Consider the following 16,125-nt stretch of genomic DNA (forward strand, 5'->3'; position numbering starts at 1 on the left):
ACCCTTCCCGGAAGCAGTAGGCGTAGGGCGAAGCCGTATAGAGGGAGCCTCTGAAGGCTTGGCATAGCCTTGTCGCACTTGGCACGTGACCGAAAAGAGAGCCTTATGCTCGTACGAAGACCGCAACTTTTCTTAAATACCTCTCTCTGTCTTAGTATTCATATCATTTTGAGCATACACGTTTACTCGCTGCCTGTGCACTCCGTGATAGATACGCGTATTAGTAGGTACAATGAAAGGTGATGTACCACACGGGTGGCGTATTACGAGGGTGGCCGACTCAGAGGATGCCAAAGGAGCAATATTAGACTACGAACTCTGGATCTCTATACTCCGTACAACTAACATTTGATGGTCATGGAAGGCTCTAGCAACTACGTACTCCGTACTTGAGGCCAGGCTGGCATCCAGGGGCAATAATGGGGCAAAGGGGCAAAGGGGCAAAGGGACGAAAAGGACACTTTTCCACAGACTGCCAAGCCCGGGTTAGGGGTTGGGCTTACCCTTAGACCTTGGGAGCCCCTAAAGGCCCCAGCAGCGCCCGTGCCTATAGAATTAGAGGGTTCAAAAGTCCCCAGGGCAAAGGGGCCAGTGCCCGGTCACACTGCTTGGGGCGCCACCCCTGCTCCTGCAAACTGCGGTGGCCAACTGCGGTGGCCAACTGCACTGCGGCGATTCGAAGAGGACAGCGTATCGATAACTCGCTCCATAAATATTTCCTTCCCTTCAACCAGCATTCTCTCTGTCTTGCTCCCTCTCCTCCCTCACGACCTCTTCCAAACATCTCTCCTCCCTCACGACATCATCCAACATGGCGCGTCGTGCGGCCAGATCCTCCGCTTTCCAGTGGACTAGCATCTGCTACCTCCTCCTCATCTTCGTTTGTCCCCTTGCATTCATGTGCTTTGTCCAAGCCGAATCACAAGTTCCTGTGAATGAGTCTGACGCCAACTATGGCACCGTCATCGGCATCGATCTGGGTACCACCTACTCTTGCGTTGGTGTGATGCAGAATGGACATGTCGAAATCATCGTCAACGACCAAGGAAACCGAATAACACCCTCATACGTGGCCTTCACCGATGAAGAGCGGTTAGTAGGCGACGCGGCCAAGAATCAATACGCGGCGAATCCCACGAGGACCATCTTTGATATCAAGTAAGTTTCCCTCCGTCCCCTGTCGACATGGTCTGGAGCGGCCCTCTAACAGTCACCCACAGGCGATTAATCGGTCGAAAATTCGCAGAAAAGGATATCCAACGAGACATCAAACACTTCCCTTTCAAGGTCATCAACAAGGATGGAAAGCCTGCGGTCAACGTTGAGGTTGCTGGTCAACCCAAGGTCTTCACCCCAGAGGAGATTTCCGCCATGGTGTTGGGCAAGATGAAGGAAGCCGCCGAAGCATACCTGGGCAAAAAGGTGACCCACGCCGTTGTGACGGTCCCAGCCTACTTCAACGACAATCAGCGACAGGCAACCAAGGATGCTGGAGTAATCGCCGGCTTGACGGTGCTCCGTGTGGTCAACGAGCCCACGGCCGCCGCTATCGCCTACGGACTAGACAAGAAGGGCAAAGAGAGCAAAATCATTGTCTACGATCTAGGTGGTGGAACCTTTGATGTGTCTCTCTTGTCGATCGAAGACGGTGTCTTCGAGGTTTTGGCCACTGCCGGTGACACTCACCTGGGTGGTGAAGATTTTGATCAGCGAGTCATTGACCACTTTGTCAAGCAATACAACAAGAAGAACGATGTGGACATCCGCACTGATCTCAAGACCATGGGCAAGCTGAAGCGAGAGGTGGAACGAGCCAAGCGACTTCTGTCTTCCCAGATGACCACTCACATCGAAATCGAGAACTTCCACAACGGCAAAGACTTCTCCGAGACCTTGACCCGAGCCAAATTCGACGAATTGAACGCTGACTTGTTCAAAAAGACCCTCAAGCCCGTTGAACAGGTCATCAAGGATGCCAAGGTGAAGAAGTCCGACATTGATGATATCGTTCTGGTTGGCGGTTCCACTCGTATTCCCAAGATTCAATCCTTGATCGAAGAGTTCTTTGGTGGCAAGAAGGCCAGCAGGGGCATCAACCCTGACGAGGCCGTGGCTTATGGTGCGGCCGTTCAGGCTGGTATTCTCTCCGGCGAGGCTGGCACCGAAGAAATCGTCCTTCTGGATGTCAACCCGCTCACTCTTGGAATTGAAACGACCGGAGGTGTCATGACGAGACTGATCCCTCGAAACACCGGCATCCCGACCAAAAAGTCTCAAATCTTCTCCACGGCGGCGGACAACCAACCAGTCGTCTTGATCCAGGTTTACGAAGGCGAACGGTCGCTGACCAAGGACAACAATCTACTCGGCAAATTCGAGCTTACCGGCATTCCCCCTGCGCCGCGCGGTGTCCCACAGATCGAAGTTTCTTTCGAACTAGACGCCAACGGCATTCTCAAAGTGTCGGCCATTGACAAAGGGACTGGCAAATCCGAGGCCATTACTATCAGTAACGACAAGGGCAGACTGACGCCTGAGGAGATCGAGAGAATGGTCGCCGAGGCTGAGCAGTTTGCCGAAGAAGACAGACAGATCCGGGAAAAGATTGAGGCCCGTAACAAACTGGAAAACTATGCTGTCTCCCTCAAGAACCAGGCCAATGATGAGGAGGGCCTGGGTGGCAAGATTGACGAAGAGGACAAGGAGACCCTTCTGGAAGCCGTCAAGGAGACCCAAGACTGGCTCAGTGAAAATGCCGATACGGCGGAGAAGGATGACCTGGAAGAACAATACGAAAAGCTGTCGAACGTGGCCTACCCGATCTCCAGCAAGTTGTACGGCGGTGGGGCAGGTGGCATGCCTGACTATGGCGATGATGATGACGAGCCGGCCGGCCACGACGAGCTGTGATTGAATTGTTGGGATTGTTTTTTTACGAGTGGAAACTTGCATTTAGACTCCTCGGCTGGAAAATGGTCGAGGGTGAGGCACGGCGTTTCTCTTTTCATGCTTGAGCCCATCATAGGGGCGAGGGCGGTGACATAGATACCACAAAAATCGATTCAATGTTCTGAATATGTGTGTTCTTATGAGACTCCCTGGTGGTACCACCAGCGCTGGCGTGCTGTGGTAAAGCCAGAGCGCTGTTAGTGGTAGTAACCACCACTGCATGTGCCAACAAAGCCTTGGGTCCCCTCACGTGCCCTGGGCTTCGGGCTTAGGTAATAGTGCCATTCTAGATGGCGCTTTAAGTCGCGCTAATCACAACGCGTGTTTCAGCAGCGCGTCTTTGATGCTGCTTCTCGTCTTCAATCATCGACCTGCCTCTTCATGGCGTCTTACTAACAAAATCTAGTCCACTTCACAATGGGAAGAAAGAGGTGCCGTTCGGAGGCATCCGTTAGCCTACAGGCGCCATCTTCGCCGCGTAAAAAGTACCAAGAGGTGGATACGCCTCGTCGAGTACGAATCATTCACGCCGTCAACCAATTTGAAGGGCAGGTGCCACAACGAGATATATTCAGTCATCACGGGGTCTCTGTTCGTACAGGACAACGTATCATCGCGTCAGGACAGCCTCGACGTACTCGGCGAGGAGGCCGTGGCCGTGGTCGCGGCCGCGGCCACAATCCTAACGCCCAAGCTGAAGCGCAAGCTGAAGACCAAGACCAAGCACAAGCCGAAGACCAAGCACAACCCCAAGCCGAAGACCAAGACCAAGCTCAGATCTACCAGCTCGTCTTCTACGTGCCGCAAACCCATACCCAGCAGTGTCTGGATGCACTGTTTGCCGTTGGGGCGGGGATATGGCCGAATCCACCAAAACCGACATCAACAGAAACATCATCCACAACGAACCCAACATCATCGACACCGACACCGACACCGGCACCAGCAGCCGAGCCCGAGGCCGAAGTTGAGGTCAAGGTCTCCAACCAGAACCAGACCCAGATCCAAGATCAGAACGACGTGGGGGACGAAGATGAACCAAAATACACCGACTCCTGCTTCATCTCGTCGGGCACCGGCCAGTTCCGGCCCAGCGCCAGCGCCGACCCTCACATCGGCACCGCCGGCGGCCAGGTCGAGCATGTGCTGGAAGACCGGGTCGAGATGGTGGTGGCGGGAGGGCCGGACGCGGTCAGGAGCGCGGTGGCGGCGTTGAGACGCGCCCATCCCTATGAAGTGGCTGCCTTCTTTGTGTTTAAGAGCGAATTCTTTTGAGATGAATGAACGTGGAGGGGGGGTATCTACCTGGTAACCTGATCAATGACTATGAATATGAATGATTTACAGCTGCTTCATTGGGGGGTGCTGTTTACCCTTACTTGACCTTTCGGCTTCAGCTTCACTATACGAACTACATACACGAACACCATCTCCTTCACCCTCACTACCTAATCTGTATACGGATGAACACCTTAATACCTGAATACATGAACACATGAGCACCTTAATACCTGAAGACATGAACACCTGAACACATGAACGAAGCTATGAATTACGGTCTAGCTAGCTATATCTCGAGAGATCGATCCATTGGATGATATTGCGAGCCACGTCTCCTATTGTCTCGTGTCGTTTCATCTCTCATAGGCTTGATTAAGTGTATTGTATTGTATGATGATTATTATTATAACAATAACAATAATAGATGCAGTGCGACATATAGGCACCTTATGTACCTAAATACTTACAGTAGGTCCACATGACTGGGAAATATATATATATATATATATATATATGATTCCTGACACCGACGTCGTATATACATCACATAGGAATAATATCAACCTACACGCACTCTCCTAGACTACTATACATACATGCACATACCTACTGGGAAGGTTGTAAAGCACACATTCCCCGACATTGGACAGTGGGTGGACATAGTCATTCTCATCCTATTAGTATTAGTACGCAGCATATACTCCGTGGTCAGTAATCAAAAGTCTCATAGACTATAGTCTTGCCCGGCATCCAGTCCTGCACGACCTTGCGCATCGCCGGTGCCGTGCAGAGATACCATCTGTCCACGTCGTCCTGCGACCCGGTCAGATCTGTCGGTTGCATTCTCCTCCGCTCGATGGTGACGCCCGTGTCGATCAGTTTGTGAAGCTTCGTCCGTTCTTCCTGCTTGTCTTGGTCTGCCACCAAGCCCGCATCTCCATCTCCATCTCCCGTCAGGTAGATGGTCAAGACTGGGGCCAGGTCAGGATACCGTGTGAGAATGTCGAGCGCCAGGCCAATGTCGAGGATGCCCACACTCCACCAGACCTTGAGCCGCGTCAGGTCCAGACCACTAGCACCAGTACCGGCGCCCATCTGCCCAAGCAACGGCGTGATCCCAATCCCCGCGGCTACGAAGCCAGTCTTCTTAAAGCTTCCATCACCGCCACGATCCTGCGCCTGCCCCTGCGCGAAGGCGAACTCGCCTCCAAACCCGCGCACTCCCACCTCGCATCTGCCGGGACGCTGCCACTCGAGCCAGCGGGTGACGCTGCCGACCTTGCGCACTGTGATTTCGAATTCCTCGCCGTGCTCGCCTAGAGAATTGGGGGCCGACGAAACCGTGAATGAGCGGATGAAGTCGTCGTTCAAGCTCGTCGGGTCGTCGTCCCGCATGTGCGAGTAGCCCATGTCCAGCTCGTCGGTGAAGTCCATCGCCACGTACTGTCCGGGCTTCCAAGGTCCGAATACAGTGGGTTCCGCCAGCGCAAACCGGTACCGCGTGATCGTCGGTGTCAGTCTCCACTTGCCTACTAGCTGCGCTGTGACTCGGCTTTCTTCACCTGGCACTGGGGCCGTCCCGTCGGTCTGCTCGCTTGTCAGATATCGCACGCGCGGGTTGTACGGTGACCGGCCTTCTGAGGCGTCCTTCATCAATGTCCCGCGGAAAGGTAACCCTTCTTGCACAAGCCTTGCTTCTGTCACCTTTAGTCGCACTGCTAATTTGCTCTTCGCCATTACCGCGCTCGCGTCCGCCCCGACTAGTGTTTCCGTGTTGCCGGTCACGTAGAGGACGTCGCCGGTTTCAAAATCTGGGATGACGAGTCCGGCGCGAGGCGTGGTTTCGAGGTTCCCCAGTGTCTGATACAGGTTGTTCCCGCTGTATTCTGGCCAGATGATGATTGTTCCTTCATCAGGGTTATCCGGCTGATGTGTGCGCATGAAGCCCTGGGGCCCGCCCCGATGGTTGACGTCCATGTCTTCATGTCTATGCGCAGAGGCAACGAAAAACAAATCGGCACGGTGAATGAGGTCGATCGCTTCCTGTGTGAGGCGTGGTGAGGAGGACACGAGTCGAGGGTTTGGGCGTACGGAGCTGATCCTTTTCCGATTCAAGTATTTTGGACAGTTTCCCAGGCTCTGGTCAATCTTGACCACCAGTTGCACCTCGCCTGACTGTCCCGTCGGCAAGTTACCTCGGTACTTCGTCTGGTCAGGTGGGCTCGTGTCAGCGTTCAGAGCCCCAGCGATGATTTTCCCAGCCAGCTTGACTCGACCTCGTTCTTCCAGCTGAATGCTCAGGCCAGCCATCATTTTCCCGTCCCCTTCGAGTCGCAAGACCTCCCCGTCGGTTTTCCCTTTCCAGATGGCTTCCGTCACCGGGTCAAACGTGGCGTCGACGTTTGTCCGAATACCAATGATGCTCTGCCCAATTGGCTGTGCCATAGGGGGCTGACCGGAGCCCCAGACGGTGCACCACGGCCGGTCGTTCTCATCCAATGTCCCAATCGCCATAAGCTGGTAGCGCTGTATTTGTTGTGCTGCTCGGGGAGTCAAGAATGGTGTCGTCGGGTTGTCTCGGTCGAACTGGCCGTGGGTGCGCTTATGGATCGCCTTTTCTCCATCGTTCCACGCAGCAGGCTGGAAAATGCTCATTTTGTCACTCGAGGCGGGATGGTGTTCGATGAGTTGGTCCAGGAGCCAGTTCTTAAATGCTGATCCCCCAGAGTGGCGGTAGTTGTGAGACTGGACATAGATGCTACGTCTTGGATTGTCAATAGTTATATGGGCCTTGATACCTTCTCGTAAGTTCGAACGCCCACTCCTGGAGCCGCTGGTCTCATGTGGACAAAGAGCTCGCTCGTCATCGCGGAGGGGTATGTGGACAGCCAGCCAAGCAGGTCACTCGGCCTCCGAGTGTGAGTGGTAGCTTCGCCTTCCGCCCTGCTGATTGCTGCAACAGAGCGTAGTTCAAATGCCGGGCTGTCCGTAAGCAGCATTGTACCCCTGCCACTTCTCGCTCCTTTACCATTCTGCTCAAAGCGGCGGGTGATTTGCAACCAGCTTAAAGAGAGATCGGGGGTGGATTAGTCAACACCAACATCAGCGAGCGGCAGCCATGTCAATGTCGCCCTCAGCAAGGTCTGACATTCTCCGGAGTCTCGTCGCTCATTGAGCCTAGAACTTTCAGCTTCGTTGACCGTGTCGAGGAGGCAGGAATGAATAAGTGTGTGAGAGAGGACAAGGCGACCAGAAACCAGCAGCGCAGGACGGAGTACGGATACAGGGTAAAAAGCGGCAAGTTTCTCCGTACCAGATCACATGGCCCTAGTATTACTTCGGATACGCGTCTACGCGTTAAGTGGCCCGGCGCTTCTTCTCAAAGCTGCCAATCGTAGAAATATAGACCAGAGACCTCTACTCTCTTCTCAGCGCCTGATCCCAAGTATTAATCTCAGGCCGCCTCCTGAGAGCCGTGAAAGCGAGCCCCGAACGCCCAACCACCCACGAGGCAAAGTCCCGACGACTCTCCTGCGATCTCTCGAGAGTACAAACAAAGCAACGCTAGCTAACCATGAATGCCCTCAGCCTGACTCAGGAGCTGATTCCTCTCGTCCGCCAAACTGATTCCAACTCGCGAAGAAAAAGGAGTTCTTCCGAAGAGTACATCTTATGGAACCGCTGGTCCAGGTCCGTCCTAACCACGGCGACATGCTCGGGCCTGTCGACCGCATACCCAAAGATCAACGATGGCCATGAGCCAAGATAGCATCGTGATAACTCTTCATGTGCCTGTGAACAGCGCATGATTTGCAATGCCCTCCGAATCTGCCACGAGTTACACGGGGGTGGAAGGTGTGGTTCGGCTTCATACGAGACCTCTTGAGATCTTGAGACCCAGTCCAAAAGCAAGGAGGCCGCAAGAATATAAAGGCTCGTTGAGTGCTGGTGGAATAAATGCGCTCTGTCTGCCGGCGTGGTGCAGACGTGGCTGGGGCTCTCCTCCTTGTCGCACTGTCCATCTTCAACAACGGTACTCTCCCAATATTCCATTCGATGTTGCAGGCTTCGCAAAACCTCGGGTTTGGGCTGGTGTGGACTTTTGCAGAGTGGCACTATCTCGATGATGAGTTTCTGCAGACTCAGCGGGAACCCGATGACAGGACTGTTTGCGGCCGGGGAAGCATCCGGAAATGTGAGTGATTGTAAAACACTTTCTGCTCTGTCCCAAAAGACGAAATCAGGCTGGAAATCTACTGAGAACGGGTGTCGGACAGTCTGACGAAACATCTGGTAGAGGATGCTCTCCCAGATGATCCTGTGTATCGGGCGGGCCATGGGCGGCTTCCGTGACTGGGCGTAGCGAAGATTGATGAGCCGAACAGCTCCCGTCACATGCTTGGGAATATCGCGGTTGGTGTCGACTGCAAATATCTGTTCATCGCATATTGTCAGTGCAATCCGAACAGACGCGCATCAGCAGACACCCATTTGCCGCAGACCACTTACTCCGTGAATATACAAGAAAGTGATGGCCAGCAAGACTGCGACATTATAGTCGTCCCGACTCCAGTCGATGTTCGTCAGTGCCTGATTGACTTTGGACACAGCACGAGAATAATACATGATGCCAGCCGCGTTCATCTGCGAACTCCCTGTGACAAGATGCGTATGCGACGCCCCACACGCCAATACTGCATATTTTAGGCCGTCAAACTGTAACAGCATATCGACCACCTCTGAGACGTAGGCGGAAGAGAAGCCAGGATGTGCGTTTGAAAGAATGAGCAACGGCAGTGTGGTGTGGAGGAAATGTCGAATACTATCTACTTCAAGATCTGACTTGAAGATTGGCGAGTTGAACAGATCTGTGTTGTAGGAGATCTCGCGACAGACAAAAAAGGGCCATGAATCGACCTTTGCTGGCTGTCTGGCTGCCACCGAGACCGAGGACCCTCTGCGAATGCGTACCAACTCTGGCGACTTTGGGGTCAAGCGAGGAGACTTGGAGACGCGACGATGGCGTCGATCGAAGAGGTCATCCTCGGCAGGCCACGAACACTCTCGGTTGGATTTGGTGCATTTCTCACACCGCGGCCTCTGCTCATTGCACTTTTTCCGTCGGGAGCGACCTAGCACGGGGCTGCGGGTTAGCTGTTTGCTGCCTTCTTGACGGTTCCTCGCCGCGACGGCGATACACAAGATGGGGTGGAGGGATTCGACTGACAAGTCAAGCAGCCAGTCTTAGTGCGAAGACTGGCCTGAGACGCTCCCACCATAGCCCAATCACCCAGGGGCTGTAGGCCGCTACCACACTCTGCAGAAGGTTCGTCAACAATATGATTAGTGATCCAAGAGGCTGTCTTTGCCCATTTTACAGAGTTAATAATGACAGTGATTTCTCAACCCAAAAGCCACGAAGTTCCATCGAGGTTGCAAAGAGTGGGCGCACGGCGGAGCTGTCTTATCAGTTGGCCTAAGGGGGCTGATAGTACGGAGTAGATACCGGCCACGCTAACACCCCACAGCACCCAGGGTAAGAGATACGGAGATATGGCGTGGGATGAGGCTGGGTAAAGTAGACCGAGTCTCCGATGATGATGGAATTGTCTCTTGATTGGAGCACCTGGACGACATGGGCGATCATTCTTCCTCCAGCCAACAGTTCGTTATCTTGTTCGAACCGCACAACGGTCTAGTTTGTAGGTGTGCGAGGTTGAGCGATTGCCCCCTCGGTCGCGAGTTTCCTCCATTTTGTGAGGCTGCACTCGTTCTTAGCTCAGCGTTCTGGTCATCATGGATATTCATTGTCAATGGAGCTCCAGTGTTATCCAAGCGGCCAAATATGTGACGAGGCTGTATGCAGTAGGCAACGAGGCTGCGCTAGTCTATAACGGGAAGTGCCGCGCGGGAAAAATTTCATGAGCCTCGCCGACGAGACTGAACTCTCAGAGGTTCAGAGTAGTGCGTAGTGTGTTCAATCCCTGATCACTCATCCCTGATCTCTGATTTGCATCATACTTTCAGCTCACTCACACGCAGTCCACTGTCGCCCCTGGAACGACGCCAGCATGTGTTAGCTAGCCTGAGTCCACCATCTTCGACATCGACACCGCGCCACTGCTTGACGACCAAACGGTTTTGGCAAGAGGTTCAATATGCTGAACCCCTCGACCTCATTATTTGCCTTCAGTCACTGGCCCATCCCTTGCCGGAGCACATCATCTTCCTGGCGTCCAGGTTGAGATTGATATCAATTTTTATGCGACCGCAGACATCCCATCTTCTCCGCTCGACAGTTACCACTCCGCCATATCAACTATCACCATCACCGAGCGTACACAGGCTCATCTCGACACATCCACCGCGTCGTACCGCACAGGCTCGGACGGCCTCGACACCCACGACCACGCCCACGATGGAGGAGATCATCCGCAACGGCCAACGGCTGGCATTCGTGCCCTACACGAACTGCGACACGCGCATCGTCAGCCTGAAAGAGCTCGATCTCCCGGAGACGGCGTCGGACGAGGAATACCGGCAAATCTACCTCGAATACACCCAAGGCGCCGGTTCCAACCGGAACGCCTCTCTTCTGCGAGACGCGGTCGAGTCGATCAGACATGGAATCGCTCCACCGGTCGCATTCCCCACCGAGACGGTGTACGGGCTCGGGGCGGATGCGACCAACGAGGCTGCCATCTCGGGCATCTTTGCGGCCAAGGGCCGACCCAGCGACAACCCTCTGATCGTGCACGCCGCCTCGATCGCGCACCTGGAGCGGCTCACGGGTGAACGGCTGCCGGAGATCTATCACGCTCTAGCCCAGAGGTTCTGGCCCGGCCCGCTGACCATCTTGCTCCCCGTGCCCAAGGATCCCAGGTTCAGGTTCGCTCGAAACGTGCATCCCGGCCAATCGACCATCGGCTTCCGCATCCCGGCGTCCAAGTCCGCGCGGTTTTTCATTGCCGCGACCGACCGGCCGGTCGCGGGGCCGTCGGCAAACTCGTCGGGCAAGCCGTCGCCCACCACGGCGCAGCACGTCTTCGATGATCTGAAGGGCAAGATCAACTTCGTCCTCGACGCCGGGCCCTGCGACGTCGGCGTCGAGAGCACCGTCGTCGACGGCCTGCATGACCCGCCTCTGATCCTGCGCCCGGGCGGCGTCTCGCAGTCCGAGCTGGTCGCCCATGGACGCCAGTTCGCAAACCGCTTCGCCCACACGGCTATCGGCTACAAACGCCACGACACGACCGGCTCGGGAGATAAAGACCTCCTGGACGACGTGGACGCAGCACCGCGCGCCCCGGGCATGAAATACAAACACTACGCCCCCCGCGGCCGGCTCGTCTTGTTCTCCGAACCTGCCGTCGCGGCCGGCAGAGTCGCGGCCAAGTTTGACGAGCTCGTCCGCGCCTTCGCCCACAGCCACACCGGCGGCGAAGACAAAGATGGTCTGGCCGTCGGCCTGATCTCATGCCATTGGCCTCCATTCGCCGGTCTGCCTGTGACGCCTTCCTCCGCAACGCCGTCCTCCGTGGTCTCCGAGTCCGTATACGGCCCGATCACGTCGGTCGCTACATACACTCTCGCTCTCACCCCGGTCCCGGTCCCGCAGCCATCCACCCGCCTGGAACAGGTTGTCAAAGTGACTCTGTACAACGTCCACATCGGCCCCGACATCATGCACCTTGCACACTCGCTCTTCGGCGTGCTGCGGCTGTTCGACCATCTCGACTGCACCTTCATCTTCGCCGAGGCGGTCAGACGTAGTGGCGGGGTGGGTGACGGCATTTTAAGACCCAATGCAGACGCAGACGCAGACGCAGACGCAGCCGTGGATGGGAATGGGATTGGGATTGCAAGCGCTGAGTCACCCACTCGAGATATCGAAGACGCAGTAATTGATCGCATCGAGAAGGCCGCGACGGAAAGAGTCGAGTCCTAGACGTCTTCAAAAGAACAAGTCCACGTAGGAACGAGCCTAGGGCCCGTTGGTCGACTGGTGGCCGCCCACCAGCACCAGGACCAGGACAGAAATTAGAGCTGCCATTGTGTTCGCAAACTCAAACTCGCCGCGAACTGCTTGTCGCCGGTTCTTATACCTCTACCATAGATCATAGAAACAAATAGACCGTCTGCATCACTAGACTACAGCTAAGTCTCGGCCCTGTCATGCGTGCTTCCTGTTCTTTCATTCGCTTTGGACATTCACCCAATCTGTAGATCCGGTGGCGGCGAGGCTGCCCGAGGCTGCCTTGGACTGGTCAGTTCTTGACTGGCTACGTAGTTTCGGTATAGTATGATCCAAGGTACATGCTGTAGGCTATGCATTAAAACAAAAATCTTCTGTCCCCGGTTGACTTTCGGCACTTCTATCTCCCCTTCCTGCCAGAACTGCCTTTCGACTTGCCTTTCCCGCCGGCACCGGCCTTGCCCTTGCCGGCACCGCTTCCGCCGCCGCCGCCCAGTGAGCCCGTCATGCCGCCCCCCTGCACAATCCGGCACCCTTTGACGGGGACAAGGCTGACAACCTCTTCGACACGCCACTCCTTGAGCAGGTCGACCTCGCGCCTCCACACGCGCTCCTTATCACGGTTTGACTCGTCCACCACCTTAGGGCCCTTGGTACCCAAAGATGTCCAGAAGCCTAGGATCTCTTTGACGGCCTTGCCCTTCTTGGCGTTGCCCGGCTGTAACTTGATCTTGTATTTCTGCCGTGAGAGTGCCGTCCAGGGTGCGCATACTGGTATCGCAGCCAGAAGCTCGTCTCCCGGTTCCGGCATGGCCACCAGCCGGTCAATGTCCAGCAGGTCACGGCGTTCTTGTTCCAGTTGCTCCCGACTCAGCTCGTCATCTTCGTCAAGCTCGGCAATGCCGGTCCCGTCTGCTGTACCTCCAGTCTGCGCCGCATTTTCAAGTCTCTCGCGCCGCTGACGTTCCTTTTCCGCGGCTTTGGCGTGCTGCGCTTTGCGTCGCTCTCGGTCGGCTTCCGCCTTGGCTTCACGCGCTGCCCTTTCGGCTTCTACTGCCTGTTTTCGTTCTTGGCCGCGATTAGACCCGAGCAGTAGCATGGCAAGAGCACGGTCCTCTTCATCTTGATCCGCGTACTTTTTCTGGGCTCGCTTAGCCTTCGTTCTCTTGCCACGCGTGAGCTGTGGCGGTTTGGGCTTGGATTGGGACTGCGGTTGTGAAGATGCCGAGGGGGATGGTCCTGTGGATGTCTCGCGGCCGGGGTCCCCGCTGTTGAAGCCATCTTCAATATCGCCATCCTCTGACCTGCCCTCAGAGTCCGTATCGAGACCAACCTCAGGCCTTTGGTCTCCTGCCTCATTTGTATCTTGTTGAAGACCGACACTGTCGAGCTGTAGAGGGTTCGAGCGACTATTGTCGGCTTCAGAATACGCAACTGAATCGTTGTCGTCATCGTCGCTGTCACCGCCAACTTCTGCCCCCTGACCTTGAGGGTCGTCCTCTGTATTTGCCCCTCGATTGTCGTCTTTCTCTTCCTCCTCAGCGTAGTCGGCGGCAGATTCAACGTCGGGGACTGCATTTCCATGCCCATCTGCAGCTTCTTGCTCATCTATGCTTAGGCCTCTTGCATCGTTTGCCAGCGCGTCCTCTTCTCCTGAGATAATGCTCTCAGTCCTTCCAAGACGGTGTTTCCCATGGTTAGCTCTGCTCTCTTCGCTGATCAGCCATAAGACTCCGAAGCCTAACAGAAGCTGACTTGGAGGCAGCAGGTTTTTGTGACCTCTGATAATGAAGCCACCAGTTGTAAGATACTCTCCTGTCGGCGCGGTCTTGCTCACCTGTTCGGCATTTACCCACCATGCACCCATCAAGGCCTTGGAATCCCAGGCGCTACTTGTGCAGACAGTGAGAGCACCTGCCTGCGACAAAGTCGATGGGGGGATGGGTGCATCGGGGCTTCGCGGGTTGTTCTTCACAACCACACTCGATGCGCCTTGGAGATCAGCGTGGACATAGACGTCACCCTTCTTCAGGTGCCGTCTGTATAGCAGCTCGTTCTGCTGTGCGTCCTTCCCTCCAATCACAAGATAGCCGTCACTGGAGATGAAGTACAGAAACTTTTCAAACCAGAACTGCCTCCTTGCCGGCCTGAGAGCTGCTTTTTCCTGCTTGAGACCCTTCTTCAGATCTGCTTCTATCTTCTTCTCGGCTGATCGAAGTGCCATTGTAGATGCTTCCTTCGTCTTCCATTCCTTAACCGCAGCAGTCTTCTTTTGCTCATAGTACTGTCTAGCATTTGCCCATGGTGATAGCCCGAGGTCGATATCAATTGGCAGTCGTTTATCTGCAACCGGTTTAGCGGTGGGCTTGCGGGAGTCTTCGTCTGAATCTTCTTCTTCGTCTGACTTGTAATCCTCATCCTCTTCGTCTTCCTCGTCGAATCCAGGCTCATTGAGCAACAGGGTGACGGTGTTTTCTTCCAGTTTCAACGGAAGCTTGATCATTTGTGCCACAACATTCCCCCGCTTCTGTTCATTCTCGATCAGCTTTCCGATGTCGACCCAGTCCATGCCTTGTCCGATCAATCCGTTGACGGCAGCACATGCCTCCTCGACGCGGTGAACATTGGCTTCGACAGCTTGAGCTTTTCGAACGTGGAGCTCTTGGACTTGCTTAAGTGCGCCTATTCTTTTACCGTGCTCGTCTTTTGCGTTCTCCAGCTTCTTTTTTGCAGCCTGCTCTCGTTCGGTAAGTCGAGATTCTAGCTTTTGGGATTCTATTGAAGAGTAGAACTCGTCGACCGTACGGTTGAACCCGTCAAACTCTAAAATGTGAATGCCAGGTTTGTCTTGAAATTGGCACGGCTTGAAGGGATGAAAGTCGTCATAAAGCAGGGTGTCTCGATCGGGATTTCGGGCGTCTGAGGGTTGGTCGTCAGGGGGAGTCTTCGTCTTCGCAATAATAAACCCTTTGGACTGTCCAGTTCCCAAGGTCTTAAAGATGCTCTGCGCACGATCCAGAGCCTTCATAACCAATTCAATTTGTTGGGTGACCGCTAGAATATCCTCTGCCTTCGCGCTTCCGTCCACACCTGTCTCTCGAAAAACGTGCTCCAACAGATGAGCAGGAAACTCTGGGAAGCCCGCGCTCAGTGCCTTTCTCAGATCATCTCCTCCTTTTGCTCGTTTCGCCTTTTTGCCTCCAATCTCATTTGCTGCTTTTGTTCTCTGTGTAGCCTTTTCGAGAGTCTCTTTTACACGGTCAATTGTGATGGGAGGAATTCCGTGGAAGTTCTGTTTCGCCTCAAGGATATATTTCCCACCCAGCTTGACATCAACCTGCTCATCCCCCTCGCTCACCTGCCGCAGCAGAGCAAGGACATTCAAGTCCGCGTCTGTTACAATTATGTTTCCGGCTGCAAAAAACTCCAGAAACAGCCGGTATTGTCCATCACTGAACGTTATTTCGATGACTCTATCTGTGCCAACTTGGCGTACATTTGTCACCCGCCTGCTCTTGAGGTACTTCCGCAGCCGACTGACGAAGGCCGAGGGTGCGCTTGCCGCGGTTCGCGAGAAAGAGGTCAAGTGACATCGGAATCCAGAGTCAACAAGGAGCTGCTCCCGTCGGCCGGGTTTGGCAAATTTGACCAGGAATATTCGACTGGAAAGATCGTAGATGTTCGAAACACGCAATGTAGGAAGACATGTGGCCAATTCAGCCGCAATAACCTGTTCAACAACATTTCCATCAGCCTGGATGGGATCGCCATTGGGGAAAGAGGTTGGAGCAACTCACCTTTACATCAAGGGAAGAGAAACGCTGCTTCATGGTGAGAACTTGTCTGGTGAAATACTGAAATGGCCACCTTCTTATAGAGGAAGGGAGGAGGGTGATATGTACAAATTAAATAACCCTGTT

At 54.6% G+C, this 16,125-nt stretch overlaps 6 protein-coding genes across 6 annotated transcripts; 3 read left to right on the plus strand and 3 right to left on the minus strand.

Annotated features, from left to right (window-relative positions):
• Positions 1 to 811: 811 nt before the first annotated feature.
• A1O3_01510 (glucose-regulated protein) lies at positions 812 to 2,910 on the plus strand (the record flags this gene model as incomplete). The annotated part of the gene is made up of 2 exons (XM_007731654.1): positions 812 to 1,158; positions 1,221 to 2,910. The coding sequence occupies 2 exons, from the start codon at positions 812 to 814 to the stop codon at positions 2,908 to 2,910; spliced, it is 2,037 nt and encodes a 678-aa protein (XP_007729844.1).
• Positions 2,911 to 3,366: 456 nt separating this feature from the next.
• A1O3_01511 (uncharacterized protein) lies at positions 3,367 to 4,224 on the plus strand (the record flags this gene model as incomplete). Its single annotated transcript, XM_007731655.1, has 1 exon — positions 3,367 to 4,224. The coding sequence occupies one exon, from the start codon at positions 3,367 to 3,369 to the stop codon at positions 4,222 to 4,224; it is 858 nt and encodes a 285-aa protein (XP_007729845.1).
• A 714-nt stretch (positions 4,225 to 4,938) lies between these two features.
• Positions 4,939 to 6,885, minus strand: A1O3_01512 (uncharacterized protein; the record flags this gene model as incomplete). The annotated part of the gene is made up of 1 exon (XM_007731656.1): positions 4,939 to 6,885. The coding sequence occupies one exon, from the start codon at positions 6,883 to 6,885 to the stop codon at positions 4,939 to 4,941; it is 1,947 nt and encodes a 648-aa protein (XP_007729846.1).
• A 939-nt stretch (positions 6,886 to 7,824) lies between these two features.
• Positions 7,825 to 8,958, minus strand: A1O3_01513 (uncharacterized protein; the record flags this gene model as incomplete). Its single annotated transcript, XM_007731657.1, has 2 exons — positions 7,825 to 8,664; positions 8,740 to 8,958. The coding sequence occupies 2 exons, from the start codon at positions 8,956 to 8,958 to the stop codon at positions 7,825 to 7,827; spliced, it is 1,059 nt and encodes a 352-aa protein (XP_007729847.1).
• Positions 8,959 to 10,648: 1,690 nt separating this feature from the next.
• On the plus strand, positions 10,649 to 12,178 carry A1O3_01514 (uncharacterized protein; the record flags this gene model as incomplete). The annotated part of the gene is made up of 1 exon (XM_007731658.1): positions 10,649 to 12,178. The coding sequence occupies one exon, from the start codon at positions 10,649 to 10,651 to the stop codon at positions 12,176 to 12,178; it is 1,530 nt and encodes a 509-aa protein (XP_007729848.1).
• Positions 12,179 to 12,605: 427 nt separating this feature from the next.
• On the minus strand, positions 12,606 to 16,035 carry A1O3_01515 (tRNA threonylcarbamoyladenosine biosynthesis protein; the record flags this gene model as incomplete). Its single annotated transcript, XM_007731659.1, has 2 exons — positions 12,606 to 15,935; positions 16,003 to 16,035. 2 exons carry the CDS (start codon positions 16,033 to 16,035, stop codon positions 12,606 to 12,608), a joined length of 3,363 nt encoding a protein of 1,120 aa, XP_007729849.1.
• Between the last annotated feature and the right edge of the window lie 90 nt (positions 16,036 to 16,125).

The sequence above is a fragment of the Capronia epimyces genome (genome assembly GCF_000585565.1).
Source record: "Capronia epimyces CBS 606.96 chromosome Unknown aczIQ-supercont1.1, whole genome shotgun sequence".
Taxonomy (NCBI): Eukaryota; Fungi; Ascomycota; class Eurotiomycetes; order Chaetothyriales; family Herpotrichiellaceae; genus Capronia; species Capronia epimyces.